Source organism: Eretmochelys imbricata, chromosome 7, assembly GCF_965152235.1.
Source record: "Eretmochelys imbricata isolate rEreImb1 chromosome 7, rEreImb1.hap1, whole genome shotgun sequence".
Lineage (NCBI taxonomy): Eukaryota > Metazoa > Chordata > Testudines > Cheloniidae > Eretmochelys > Eretmochelys imbricata.
In genome coordinates, this window is record NC_135578.1 from 4,928,208 (window position 1) to 4,941,695 (window position 13,488).

The following is a 13,488-nucleotide window of genomic DNA, read 5'->3' on the forward strand; positions in this document are numbered from 1 at the left end:
AACTGTTTTTGAAAATATTTTGAATTTAATTATGGGGAAATATTCAGCTGTTTTTAATAAGTCACTCGTGCTTTTTAAAGCACAAAAAAGTGATTTATAGTCTATTTTAAATTCATGCAAGTTATGTGAGAAGTGAATTAATATTTTAATACTGCATTCCTGCAATGTAGCATCTGCAAGTTGACAATACAAGAAGACACAGTGTTCTCATGATATATATAAAATAAATTTTATATATATATATATATATAAAAAATAAAGCAATTAAAGCACATCAGACCCAAATTCTTTCTTTCTTTCTTTAAAAAGTGTTAAAATCCTTAATTTCTACCAAGTCAACATTGTGTGGCAAAGTTGGATGAGAATCCTCATCAGACATCCAAAAAATGTTAAAAGACAAAAGAAAAGAAAAAGCAGTAAAGGAGTAAGAAGGGGTAAAGAAATTCTGCCTGCAACCTGGGGGTACATTTATGCAAGAAAAAAAAAGGAGTATTGTTTAATGCTCAGGAGGGTAGATACCACCTGCTCCTTCTCATAATTGCATTCAGAATACTCCAGATACATATTTGCCAGCTCTCATAACCAACAGCTTCTACTCCCTCTTAAGTAAAGTGTGCACTCACCATGTGTTTGAGGAACAGCATTTTAAACATGAATAAAGAATTAGTACAGTGTATATTTTATTTAAGATTGAACAAATAACTGAGGAAAACATTTGTATTCCACAAGTTTAAACTATTATCTTCCTGTTTAAATAAGTATCTTTATAGGAAAATAACAAAAAGAGGATTAAAAAGCTCTTATAGCAATTTTCTTAATTTATTATATTTAAAAAAGCATTTCTTTGATAGAAGAATGACATTTGAGACCACATGCTAAACATTCATGTATATTTGTTTTTGGGAATAGGAAGAGTCCCTACTGTGACTAAACTATTTTAACTCATAGTGTATTGTCTTTCCTGTCTGGGAATATCTAGAGTAAACAAAGAGCTACAGTTTGCTTTCAGAATAACCCACTCTTGATTTTACATGATCAGAAACTGTCAAGCCATGAAGACTCATGCTTGGATGTGCAAGGAATGTCTTTCTGTTTTGAGATTTGTTTCTTTGAAGCACACCTTGTCTTGCTCAGTTAGGCCTCTTCAGGTTTACTACCCTACCTTTCTATTCTTTGAGGTGTCCATGGTTACCCCCACACTACTGGTGCAGTACACCATGCTAATAATTGGAACGGAAAAAAATGATAGAGTGCAAAATGATCTGTTTTCAGGCATTAAGCAGTCAACTAGATGTAAATTCCATGAAACAAAAAAAGGCATTATTTACAGATTTATTGTGATGTTAATTAATATTTACGTCTTGGAATGAAAAATAGGAAATGTTAATGATTGGCTTTACTAAGAGGATCACTTGATGCCAATGTGAAAGCCAGGGAGAGAAGGCAATTATGCAAACATCACATGCATCCTAATTTCAGTATGGAAACTTACATTTCAAACCTAAATTCAGGAAAATAACATGGAAAGTTTTACTACAAAATCTAAACATGAGAAAGATTTAAGTGAAAAATAAGCACATTGCATATGTCAGATAATCTAGTCTGATTATCTGAGCTGTGCTAGCTACAGGGAAGCACTTACCCTTGAGTCCAGCTAGAAGTTAGCAGGGTAAGAAGGAACAAACCAGAATAACATAAAGACTAGCAACAAGGCTCAGGAAAGCAGACAGGAACCCTAACCTAGCGCTAAAGTACTTGGGTTCAAGCAAAGAATGAAAAAGAAAACTTTAAAAAAATCCCCAAAAAGAACAACGACACTTACAGCTGAAAATTTCTTATGAAGCTCAATAAACCTAGCCATTTAGTATGTTGGAACAAATAATTACAATCTCAAAACAGCCAACTCTTGGTATATGATGTGGTTAACAGCCATTAAATATAACACACATTAAAAATGAAGTATAATCACAAGTGGTATGTAAAACAATTACTGACCAATCTTTAACGTTTAAAAGAAATTTTTTTCAAAAAATGAAAGCTGAGTATGATTTTTGGGGGGTTTAATGTACTACTGACATAGAATGGACAAAGATTGGTACTCCCATACAAGTGACCACTTTTATGAAGCTTAATATATTGCCAAAGGGTGTAATATATCTTGGCAGCATTATTAACTACAGTACTGTACATCATTTCAACAGTAAACAAGCATGGCTTTGGGATTTTTCTCTTATAAATGCAAATATTTGAGAACAAGTAGAGCTTTGTGTTAGTGTATTTTATTCTTCTAAATTGTAGCAAAACAACAATAAAAAAAGCAGAAATTCTCAATCTCAAAGGTGCAGTTTCACCCACATAAAAGGGATTGTAGAGTCATACACAAATTAATGAATAGCAGGATCTATTTTTTTCCAATATTTAAATTGCACAAAAAATACACTCCCCCCTTGCTTAGAGCTGTTTGTTTATTTCAAAGTCAAGTGTTGCTAGCCAGTTAGAAGACAAGTTGAGTAATGCATAAAGTTTATATTTGCTAAGTCAAATTAGGTGGGAACCAAATGAATTCAGTATTACTCCCAAGTTTCCCCACTGCAAAATGTGTTGTTCTCAAGTTTCTGTTTAACAGACAGCTACATAACAAGACTGGAGTGTTGGATTTGTGTGTGTGTGTGTGTGTGTGTGTGTGTGTATAACAGAAAACAGTTTTACCATCTTTAAGCGGCTTACTCTGTCCATGAAAGCAATAACAAAACAACTTATAGAGAAACGGCTTTAATATTTACTTTCTTGCAAGTGCTTCGTTTGCCAAGACCTTTACACTATAATAAGCAAGAAAAACTAAGATCTGCAAGGTATATAGTTAAATACACAAGAATACAGTGCTTAACAATAGTCCTTACCTTTCTGTAGGCAACAAAACAAATAAAACAACCCACCCCCAGCAAATCAAAACCCCTTTTAAAATGCAATACTTAATTTGTTAGAATTTAAAAGGTTTAATCCAGATCTCTATCTATAATCAAAACACTTGACTGTATGAACATCATGTGTGCATGAAGGACCCTCTTCTGCTTTTTTATGACTTAAGCTGCATGTATTTTACTACCCAATGATCTTTTAAATGAGCGCAGTATTCTGTCCACAGAACATACATTAATATACAGGCATACAAATATAAGCTATTGGTCCTAGTTCCTTACTGCTGCCATCAGCAGAGAGCAGCTGAAATGCGTGGATGAATCTGGGCTCTGGCATGTTTTCCTCTTTCCCCTAGTCACTTGTGTAGGAGGAGCCGTTCATCTAGATACCATGGAAGAAAAAAGCAGAAGTTTGTCTGGGTTCCGGACTCTGCACTTTGGAATGACCCCCTTGATGAGATTTTTAGCTACTTTAGCAGTAAGGGGCTCCAATAACAGAAAAAGTTGTGTGGAAACCATTCTGCTAACGAGTCTTGGTGGTAGCGTAGAGGCCAAAGGCTTCCGGTTCTAAGCTGATGGGATGGACCAAGGACCTGAGAAGAACAGAGGGCTCTGCATGGCTGGCTCTTTACTCTACTTGATCACAGAGGATGAATTTAGGGGTTTAAGATCCTGGCTTCTTGAGGTGGGAGGGAGAGGAGAGAACCCAGCCTCGGTGGAAGAATGAGAAGGAAAGTGCAAGTTCAGACTTGTGGAGTTTCTACAGCTTTATGTATGGATAGTATACAGGAATATACGGAACATGGGAGAATAAAGGGGCGCGGCGCAAGTCTTTGATGGAGGGTTGTGTAATGGTTAGAAGAAGCTAGGACTCCTGTGTTCTGTTCCTGACCCTGTCACTCAGTCACAGGCAAATCGCTGAACCTCTCTCCATCTCAGTTTACCTATAAGTACAGTGGGTACAGTACTGCTTACTCAGCCCCTTGGTTGTGCATGCTGAGGTCACACAGGACAGGATGCGGGCCCTGACCATGGGCAGAGTGTGGCTCTTAGTTACACCACTTGATAGTCTTTGTCTTCAGTCCCTGTAAGGTTGTGGGAAAGGCCTACTGCAAATGCCTCTGATTAGTGTACATTTGTTAAGGATAAATGTGTCTGAGAACGGGGACCTGCAAAGACATGGGCCAGATTCCCTCCCCCAGAAGACTCCTCGGCTGCCATCGCCAGCTCTAATGCCAGGTCTGGGATAGGGTTACGTTGGGAAGAGAAGGGGTGTGTCCGGAGTGCTGCCAGTCTATAGCGATCATGCTAACAGGCAGCCCCTTACAGGATGTTACCAGCTAGTAGCTCTGGGCTGCCCTATAATGTGCCAGACCTGGCACTGAACCAGCCCTAGCATAACGGAGCCACACTCAGCTCCTTGCTTCATCCCTCTTCCTTGCTGCAGATACTTGACACTTATGAAAATAGCTACTGACCAACTAAGTGTTGCCCCACAAACGGATGCAAGGAGGACGGGATTTTGAAAAACCTTTTGACAAACAATTCAAGTGGGTGAAAATATGATCCTTGTGATTGCACCAAGATCACCATGCCCCGGACAGACCTATTGAATAAGCACTAGCCGTGTGGGTTAAATCTCCCTCCGTGTAAGATGCTCCTTTTAGCCAGTTATCTATACTCTCTTTCATGGTCCCATGCCATTCTAGGGTCCAATCCTTCAGTCCTTAGTTAAGTCAATGACCCCGCAGGTCAATGGGAATTTTGATTCTGTAAGGTCAGGAGCAGGACCACAGAAAGGAAAACACTTAATATGCATTGACCAAGGTGTACCATGCTATGTTCTCATTCATGTTGTAAGGGGACACAAGCTATGCGGTGCAGAGAAGAGTCCAAAATATGCAAGCATATGAAGCATAGTAAAAGAGGTCCAATAGCCCACATATCCTACATGTCCCACAACTGTATTCTCTGGGGACTGGAAATATAGTTCTTCTAAATCCTGAGACTAGTATATTAAATCCTGATTTTTTTTTAAAAAAGCCCAAATTATCTTAACCCTAAATAGATTTCACCATGTATGGAAAATATAGTTCTAAATTCCTTGATCATGCCAAAATATTCAAAACAATTACAGTTCTATGGATACTATTTTAATGGCTCTGCAATTTTAAATGTAAAGTTGATTTAATTAGAAGAATTTCCTGAGGAATTTATGGTCTTTTCCTTATTTTACCTAATGGTTTCAGTCTCTTCTTGATAGCACATGAATAATTCTTGTTGAAGTTAAAGCGAGATACACGTCCACAATTAAGAGCTGTGAAAGGTAGTACTAAGATCTGTTCCCAAAAAAATATCCACCTCAATCATCTTTTTTGACTTGTGTTGGCTTCTTATGATTGTTTAAATAATGGATTTTTTGTTTAGTTTAAAATCAAACCATAGTGAGAAGACAAAAAGAATCATGCTAAATATAAAATTAAGCAAACTATGAACAAACACACAGCGTGTGCAGACGATCAAGAGTTATAAGATGAAAATTCACATCTACTAGATCTGTAAAAGCAACCTATTAAAAATGCCATATGCTTTCCCATAGTTTAAGTTTTCAACAGGGAGCCTCCTTTTGTGGGTGTGTTTTCCACCTTCACAATTTGTACCTATGTTTTTGAATGTGCAATTTAATTGCAGGTGTAAATCTGGGCACTTGCACCTCTAGGTACCTGACCTCAGGTGCAAATCAAGTTTCCTGATCTGGACCTGTGACTTTCTTCTCATGGATGGGAAAAGCATTCCCGTAAAAGAGGAGATTGGGCTTCAGCCCTATTGAAAATGTTTCTCCCAGAATCTCTCTTCTATCAAGTATTGCACTTTAAGATACTCATTTTACAATTTCCCCACATAATTTGTTTCTTGGGTTTGATTGTGGGTCAACCACAAGGTTAACTGGTTATGAATTCACTGATGTAAAAGCAGCTTAGAAATCACAAAAAAATATTTCAAAAAGTTGGAATTTTGTGACCGAATATTTATTCACATCAGTGCAGAAACTCTTTCCATCAGAGACTTCTGCTGTCTAGGAGAACTTTATTTACTTACAAAATTGAGAGATTGGGGCATCTAGCTGGGGCACATTTCCTCCCTTAGCATTAAGCTTTTGAACTTGGGTCGGTGGCACAGGTTTGTGGGACTGGCCGGTGGCCCGGTACATGGCTTGGACCCACAGGATACGGTCCTGTTCATCATCGCTTGCAAAAATCACTGTGTCTCCTTCTTTCACTGCATTGAAAAATGTTCTGCCACCCTCCAAACCTGGCAGGAGAAAAAACAAAATATTTTAACATGGTAACACAGATTCACAGAGCTTATCAGCAGAACAGATCATCCTGCATAACACGGGGTGTAGAATTTCACCCAATGATTCCTGCTTTCAGCTCACTGAGCTAAAACATTCCTTTTAAAAAGTAACATCCAATCTTGATGTAAAGACAGCCAGTGACGGAGAATTCAGCACCTCCCTAGGTGACACATTGGATATCTATGTCCGTGTGTGTGCATCAGATGCGCTCAGTTACTCCAGTAGACCTCGATGGACTGGAGAGTCAACAAGCTGCATTGGTGTTCCTGGGAGCACAATGTGTGTCAAAGGGTTTAAGAAACTTTTCAAACTGTTTGATCTTAACATTAAAATGGAGCATTAGATTGTTTTTACAGAAGCTAGAAGTCAGTTATATGTAACATTTACCAGCCCTTCTCTTGACCCCAGCTGTTTGGGCCAGGTGCTGTAGTCTTTTTTCAAGCAAAACTCCTGTGAACTGCCGAGCCCTTAAATAGAACCCACTACCAATTCTCATCTTCGAAATGAGACTCGGGGTGGGGACAGGGCTTCATTCATTTCTCTTTTCCAGGGGGTGAATGTTTGTTTCTTTCTCGCTCCCTAATTTGGGGCCAGGTTCTGACCTCAGTTACAACAGTGTAAACCTGGAGTAACAGAATCAGACCCTTGGCATCTATTTTCTGGCTACTTGCTGAAGCCCATTTAGGAGGGACGAATACATGCAGTCCTCTGTCTTCAGTAATCTCGATCTGGACAATCCCAGACCCATTTAATCCAATGGGAGTTTTACTGACACTGCTGTGGCCCTGATTTCACGCTTAGAGTGGTGTGGTCCTTCCTAGTTCTTCACAAAGCTGAGCTGGTCATCTTTGGAGAACAGCTGAGCTTCCAACAGCCCAAAGTAGCATATCCGGTCTGCTCCCATTGGAATGCAGGGCCACTACTCATCACAGAGAACCAGATCCCGATACTCATGCTGAGTACCACTGTCCTTGACAAGTAGTCCCACGGAAATCAGTAAGGTGTGGTGCTACTCCACATGAGAACAGGGATCAGGAAGTGGACTGTTGTGTACACAAACAGGTACAGGAAAGGCCCTGGAAAAGCCTGATCAGTGAAAATGATACTCTGGTCTTGTAAGTATTTTTTTTATAATGAAAAAAGGTACATTGGTTGGCACAGGAGGGGTGTATGTGTGTGTGTGTGTGTCAGTTAATGGAGAATAATCTGAAGATTTAGGCTGGGATTTTCAAAGGAGACTAGCTCAGTTAGAAACTCAGTTCCTACTGGTTTCACTGGGAGTACCTAACCCACTTAGGTTCCTGTGAAAATGCCAGCCTCTGTGCCATTAAGAAAGAAATTTGATAATATTTCATCTTCAGTCCGTTTCCCCAAATCAACTTAGAGGCTGTGTGGTTTTCAAGTTTTGAATAGATAACGATCAGTATAAACACAAACGTATGTATAAGACAACCAGTCACAAAGATAGAAAAATATGGATCTGATTTTGCAGCTATATTTTGCAGTTTCATAAATTTGACAAGCTTCATCTCTTAGCAAAAACCTGTCACCTTTCCTCATACCTGGCTGTGGGTCAGTGTAGTCCACCGTGTATCCGTCAAGTTGCAGTAGTTCTTGAGGCTCAGCTTTTTTCTCCCGGTAACTGCACATAGCAAATGTGTATTGACTAACCTGAAGAAAACCACAAAGCTAAGATGGCACCATGCTACCACAACAGGGAGATTCTAAGTGTAAATGCTTACAAATGATGTTCAATAACTGGAGTTTTGCACAGGGCATATCCTCATTTACTGATCAAGAAGGAGATTTTATTTTCTTATTGATCGTTGCCAGACTATGACTTTAACATGCTTAGCAAAACATTTTCTTACACATTCTTTTACAGCTGATTCCTAATTCTCTGCATTGATACATATGTTTTTTTATTTCCCCAAAAGAGGAAGTTTCATGCTTTAAAAACTCTACCATTCATCTCAGACAAGTGCCAGAGTGACACCCTGTCACAAACAATGTGAGCTAAATTGCTAGGTGCCAGTCATATTAAAGCAATCTTAAAATTCCACTGATCTCTGCAGTTGTTGTCATCGGTGCTGTAAATGGCAGCTCTCACTCCTCTGAGTTACCATCTGTATGACACGATACATTCAATGTCAAGTTCTTGATGGAAGCCTTTTCAGCTTCCGGGATCTCTGTCAGCTCTCAAATTGCCTTTAGGAGGCCATCAGGCTGCATCAAAACCCAACTTGTACTTAGCATTTTAAAATCTGGAATGTCTGAAAGAAGACTGTTAGAAAGCAAAGGATTCTCTGTGCTTTAGGCTAGGAACTTACAGGGAAATTTATTGTCAAATTATTGCAAATGACTTTGTTAAGGTTGTGTCAGAGCCTGGATTCCTTACATAATTTTATGAGTTTAGACATTTTGTTGACTTCTGGATGAAACTTTGACTTCATGTGGTTCTTTAAAACTCTTATCTTAATGGATCATGTTTGTCATTTTTTGGAAGTGCGGAAACACCTTGAAAGATGGTCTGTGTGCAAGTGTTCACGCTCCATGGCAGCCAAGCAGCAAAGAGATTTGCCTCCAAACGACAGAGACATTGCTCTAGTATAAATATACATGCAGCATGTATTTTTGTGGCATCTATCGCTCATAAAATGCGATTTATTTAAAGCTGTAGACATGAAACTACTTGCAAGCAGGTTAGATCACTGCTCAATCACTGCTCGATACACTGCTGCCCTCTACTGGTTCGTGTTAAGTACTGTCATGCACTCATAAGAATTTTTCATTATGGCAAGTTTCAGAGTAACAGCCGTGTTAGTCTGTATTCGCAAAAAGAAAAGGAGGACTTGTGGCACCTTAGAGACTAACCAATTTATTTGAGCATGAGCTTTCGTGAGCTACAGCTCACTTCATCGGATGCACACCGTGGAAACTGCAGAAGACATTATATACACACAGAGACCATGAAACAATACCTCCTCCCGCCCCACTGTCCTGCTGGTAATAGCTTATCTAAAGTGATCATCAAGTTGGGCCATTTCCAGCACAAATCCAGGTTTTCTCACCCTCCACACCCCCCCCACAAACTCATTCTCCTGCTGGTAATAGCTCATCCAAAGTGACCATATGATAATCAAGGTGGGCCATTTCCAGCACAAATCCAGGTTTTCTCACCCCCCACCCCCATACACACACAAACTCACTCTCCTGCTGGTAATAGCTCATCCAAAGCTATTTGGATGAGCTATTACCAGCAGGAGAGTGAGTTTTGGATGAGCTATTACCAGCAGGAGAGTGAGTTTGTGTGTGTATGGGGGTGGGGGGGGGGTGAGAAAACCTGGATTTGTGCTGAAAATGGCCCACCTTGATTATCATGCACATTGTAGGGAGAGTGGTCACTTTGGATGGGCTATTACCAGCAGCAGAGTGAGTTTGTGTGTGTGGTTTTTGGAGGGGGGTGAGAGAACCTGGATTTGTGCAGGAAATGGCCCACCTTGATTATCATACACATTGTGAAGAGAGTGGTCACTCTGGATGGGCTGTTACCAGCAGGAGAGTGAGTTTGTGTGTGTGTGTGGGGGGGGGGGGGGCGAGGGTGAGAAAACCTGGATTTGTGCTGGAAATGGCCCACCCTGATGATCACTTTAGATAAGCTATTACCAGCAGGACAGTGGGGCGGGAGGAGGTATTGTTTCATGGTCTCTGTGTGTATATAATGTCTGCTGCAGTTTCCACGGTATGCATCCGATGAAGTGAGCTGTAGTTCACGAAAGCTCATGCTCAAATAAATTGGTTAGTCTCTAAGGTGCCACAAGTACTCCTTTTCTTTTTTCATTATGGCAACTTATTCTCAGGAACAGTTCATAAAAATCTAAAGCCCCCACATTTGTGGGAATAAGATTAAAAGACAGATACTAGTGACCTGTTAAGTGCAATGCTTACTACCACCAGTAAGAATACTGAGCAACAATCAACATATATTGTTTTCAGACTCATACTAGACATAAGCACGTGGCATGAACTTTGATTGAAATTATGTACTCAGCCTTCATAGCTATTCAATAATGAAAAAGGCTGTAAAAACAATAATACATTTAAAATTAACCTTAGTGCCGACAAACACAGCATTCAGAGCACTCTTGCATTTATTTTTCCAACAGTTCATTTTTTTCAATCAGTTCATTATTTTTCAGTCAGTTCAATCAGTTCAAACACAGCATTTAGAGCACTCTTGCTTTTATTTTTCCATCAGTTGTACTTTACATGTGGTAGAATGCTGCCACCTCCTGGACGCACTGCTGAATTTATTACTGATTGTTTACCATTGGCAGCTCCCAATTACTTCATGACAATAATGAGAATTGTATTACTCTACAAGTAGTTCCCTTCTGAAATTAGGGATCTCAAGAAAAATTTAAATTTGGAGTGATTCAATTTTAATCTAACATCAACCTCTAGCGATACAACTTGTGTTTATTTCCTGCAGCCGTTATAGCAACAGACAACAACGCTTCTCTAGCACAGAATATCTTCTCTAACCCAAAAAGAAAAGGAGGACTTGTGGCACCTTAGAGACTAACCAATTTATTTGAGCATGAGCTTTCGTGAGCTACAGCTCACTTCATCGGATGCATACCGTGGAAACTGCAGCAGACATTATATACACACAGAGACCATGAAACAATACCTCCTCCCACCCCACTGTCCTGCTGGTAATAGCTTATCTAAAGTAATCATCAGGTTGGGCCATTTCCAGCACAAATCCAGGTTTTCTCACCCTCCGCCCCCCCCCCCCCACAAACTCACTCTCCTGCTGGTAATAGCCCATCCAAAGTGACCACTCTCTTCACAATGTGTATGATAATCAAGGTGGGCCATTTCCTGCACAAATCCAGGTTCTCTCACCCCCTCACCCCCTTCCAAAAACCACACACACACCTCAAGGGGGGGTGAGGGGGTGAGAGAACCTGGATTTGTACAGGAAATGGCCCACCTTGATTATCATACACATTGTGAAGAGAGCGGTCACTTTGGATGGGCTATTACCAGCAGGAGAGTGAGTTTGTGTGTGTGGGGGGGGCGGAGGGTGAGAAAACCTGGATTTGTGCTGGAAATGGCCCAACTTGATAATCACTTTAGATAAGCTATTACCAGCAGGAGAATGAGTTTGTGTGTGTATGGGGGTGGGGGGGTGAGAAAACCTGGATTTGTGCTGGAAATGGCCCACCTTGATTATCATGCACATTGTAGGGAGAGTGGTCACTTTGGATAAGCTATTACCAGCAGGAGAGTGAGTTTGTGTGTGTGGTTTTTGGAGGGGGGTGAGGGAGTGAGAGAACCTGGATTTGTGCAGGAAATGGCCCACCTTGATTATCATACACATTGTGAAGAGAGTGGTCACTTTGGATGGGCTACCACCAGCAGGAGAGTGAGTTTGTGTGTGGGGGGGCGGAGGGTGAGAAAACCTGGATTTGTGCTGGAAATGGCCCAACTTGATGATTACTTTAGATAAGCTATTACCAGCAGGACAGTGGGGTGGGAGGAGGTATTGTTTCATGGTCTCTGTGTGTATATAATGTCTGCTGCAGTTTCCACGGTATGCATCCGATGAAGTGAGCTGTAGCTCATGAAAGCTCATGCTCAAATAAATTGGTTAGTCTCTAAGGTGCCACAAGTACTCCTTTTCTTTTTGTGAATACAGACTAACACGGCTGTTACTCTGAAACTTCTCTAACCCAGAAAGTGGGTGCTGATTTTCAGGATCTCTTTACTAAACATATATTGCATCTCAGAGTTCTTGGACACAGAAACTATTCTTCATTCCCAGTAAGAAACTAGCCAAATCAACTATATACACACACACATATACACACTTTAGTCAGTATTTCTAATTTTACAATATTATATAAATAATATCACCCCTCCCATTCTACTGATTCAAGGTAAAATTTCTTGTAACAACAGTGAAATTACATGTTTTAATACTTCATGATCTCTATTCTTGATAAGTAGAATGTTCCGAACCACAGACGGAGCTCTAACAAGAAATTTTGGTAAGATTAAGGGTTTTTTTTATTACCTTTGAACTCCAATAACCTTGCTTTTCTCAGCCTGACATAACCAAAAAAATATTTTTCCATGTTATGGTACTGTAATTGAGAGAGATATTTTTAAAATTCAAGCCCAAATCTTAGTCTACAGGTTTTCACTCATCTCCTTTTTGTTTTTTTTTATTTTTAACGTAGCGAATGGTTTATATTGGTGGTATAACAGGTTTTTGAGCACTTACCATAGGGTTAATTTACATCAGAGAGAGGTTACATGTCATATGGCAGGAAAAGTAAGATGAGTCAAATGAAAACAGAAGTGTCCAAAAGCCACTGTCCTCTGGACAAGTTTAAAATATGATTTATATAGCACTGTAAGTGAATAAAGGGCTATGCAATAGACGAAGGGTGCCAAGAATCATAGAATCATAGAATATCAGGGTTGAAAGGGACCTCAGGAGGTCATCTAGTCCAACCCCCTGCTCAAAAGCAGGACCCATCCCCAATTAAATCATCCCAGCCAGGGCTTTGTCAAGCCTGACCTTAAAAACTTCTAAGGAAGGAGATTCCACCACCTCCCTAGGCACTTCTAAGGAAGGAGATTCCACCACCTCCCTAGAAATAAGTCCCTCCCTTGAAAAGTTTACTGTCTAAACGCATGAGTAAGTACAAGGCACAGTAAAAACAAACAGAATGACTGGAAAGCTTCATGGAATAAGTAGTTTTAAAAAGTCACTTTGGGGGAGCTGATGGATGTTTCCTGGTGTACAGTAATGGAGAGGCTGTCTAAGTAAAAGTGTTGACAGAGAACACAGGGAACAAGAGGAGCGACACCATAAAAAGAGACGAGGTCAGAGACCTAAAGCTTGTCTACGGAGCAGTTGGAGGCGTGATTGCAGCAGGGCACAGACACACCCAAGCGAGGTTTAATCTAGCGAGAGGGAGCACCAACAGTTGTGAAGCATTGTGGACTCCAGCACAGGCTAGCTGCCCAAGTACCCAGGATCCTGGGTGGTCTTGTGCAGCCCGCGCTAAGGCCCATGCTGCTGTGCTTTCACGGCTACTGGTACTGCATCGACGAGAGTAAAGCTAGCTTGGGCACATGTCTACATGCAATCACCTCTCCAAATGCAGTGCAGATATACCTTTAAGTAGCACC

At 40.4% G+C, this 13,488-nt stretch overlaps 1 protein-coding gene across 9 annotated transcripts in view; it reads right to left on the reverse strand.

Moving 5' to 3' along the window:
• The window catches only part of CADPS (calcium dependent secretion activator), a 380,054-nt gene that overhangs the window by 132,272 nt on the left and 234,294 nt on the right, over window positions 1–13,488 (reverse strand). For 8 of the 9 annotated variants that reach the window (XM_077821175.1, XM_077821172.1, XM_077821173.1 and 5 more), the window contains exons 10-11: window positions 7,839–7,947; window positions 6,018–6,230 (exon numbers count right to left, since the gene is read on the reverse strand). In XM_077821175.1, the coding sequence (XP_077677301.1) occupies window positions 6,018–6,230; window positions 7,839–7,947 (322 nt within the window). Of the gene's footprint in view, window positions 1–1,642; window positions 1,655–6,017; window positions 6,231–7,838; window positions 7,948–13,488 lie in introns of all 9 variants that reach the window. The other variant, XM_077821168.1, reaches the window with a different exon arrangement.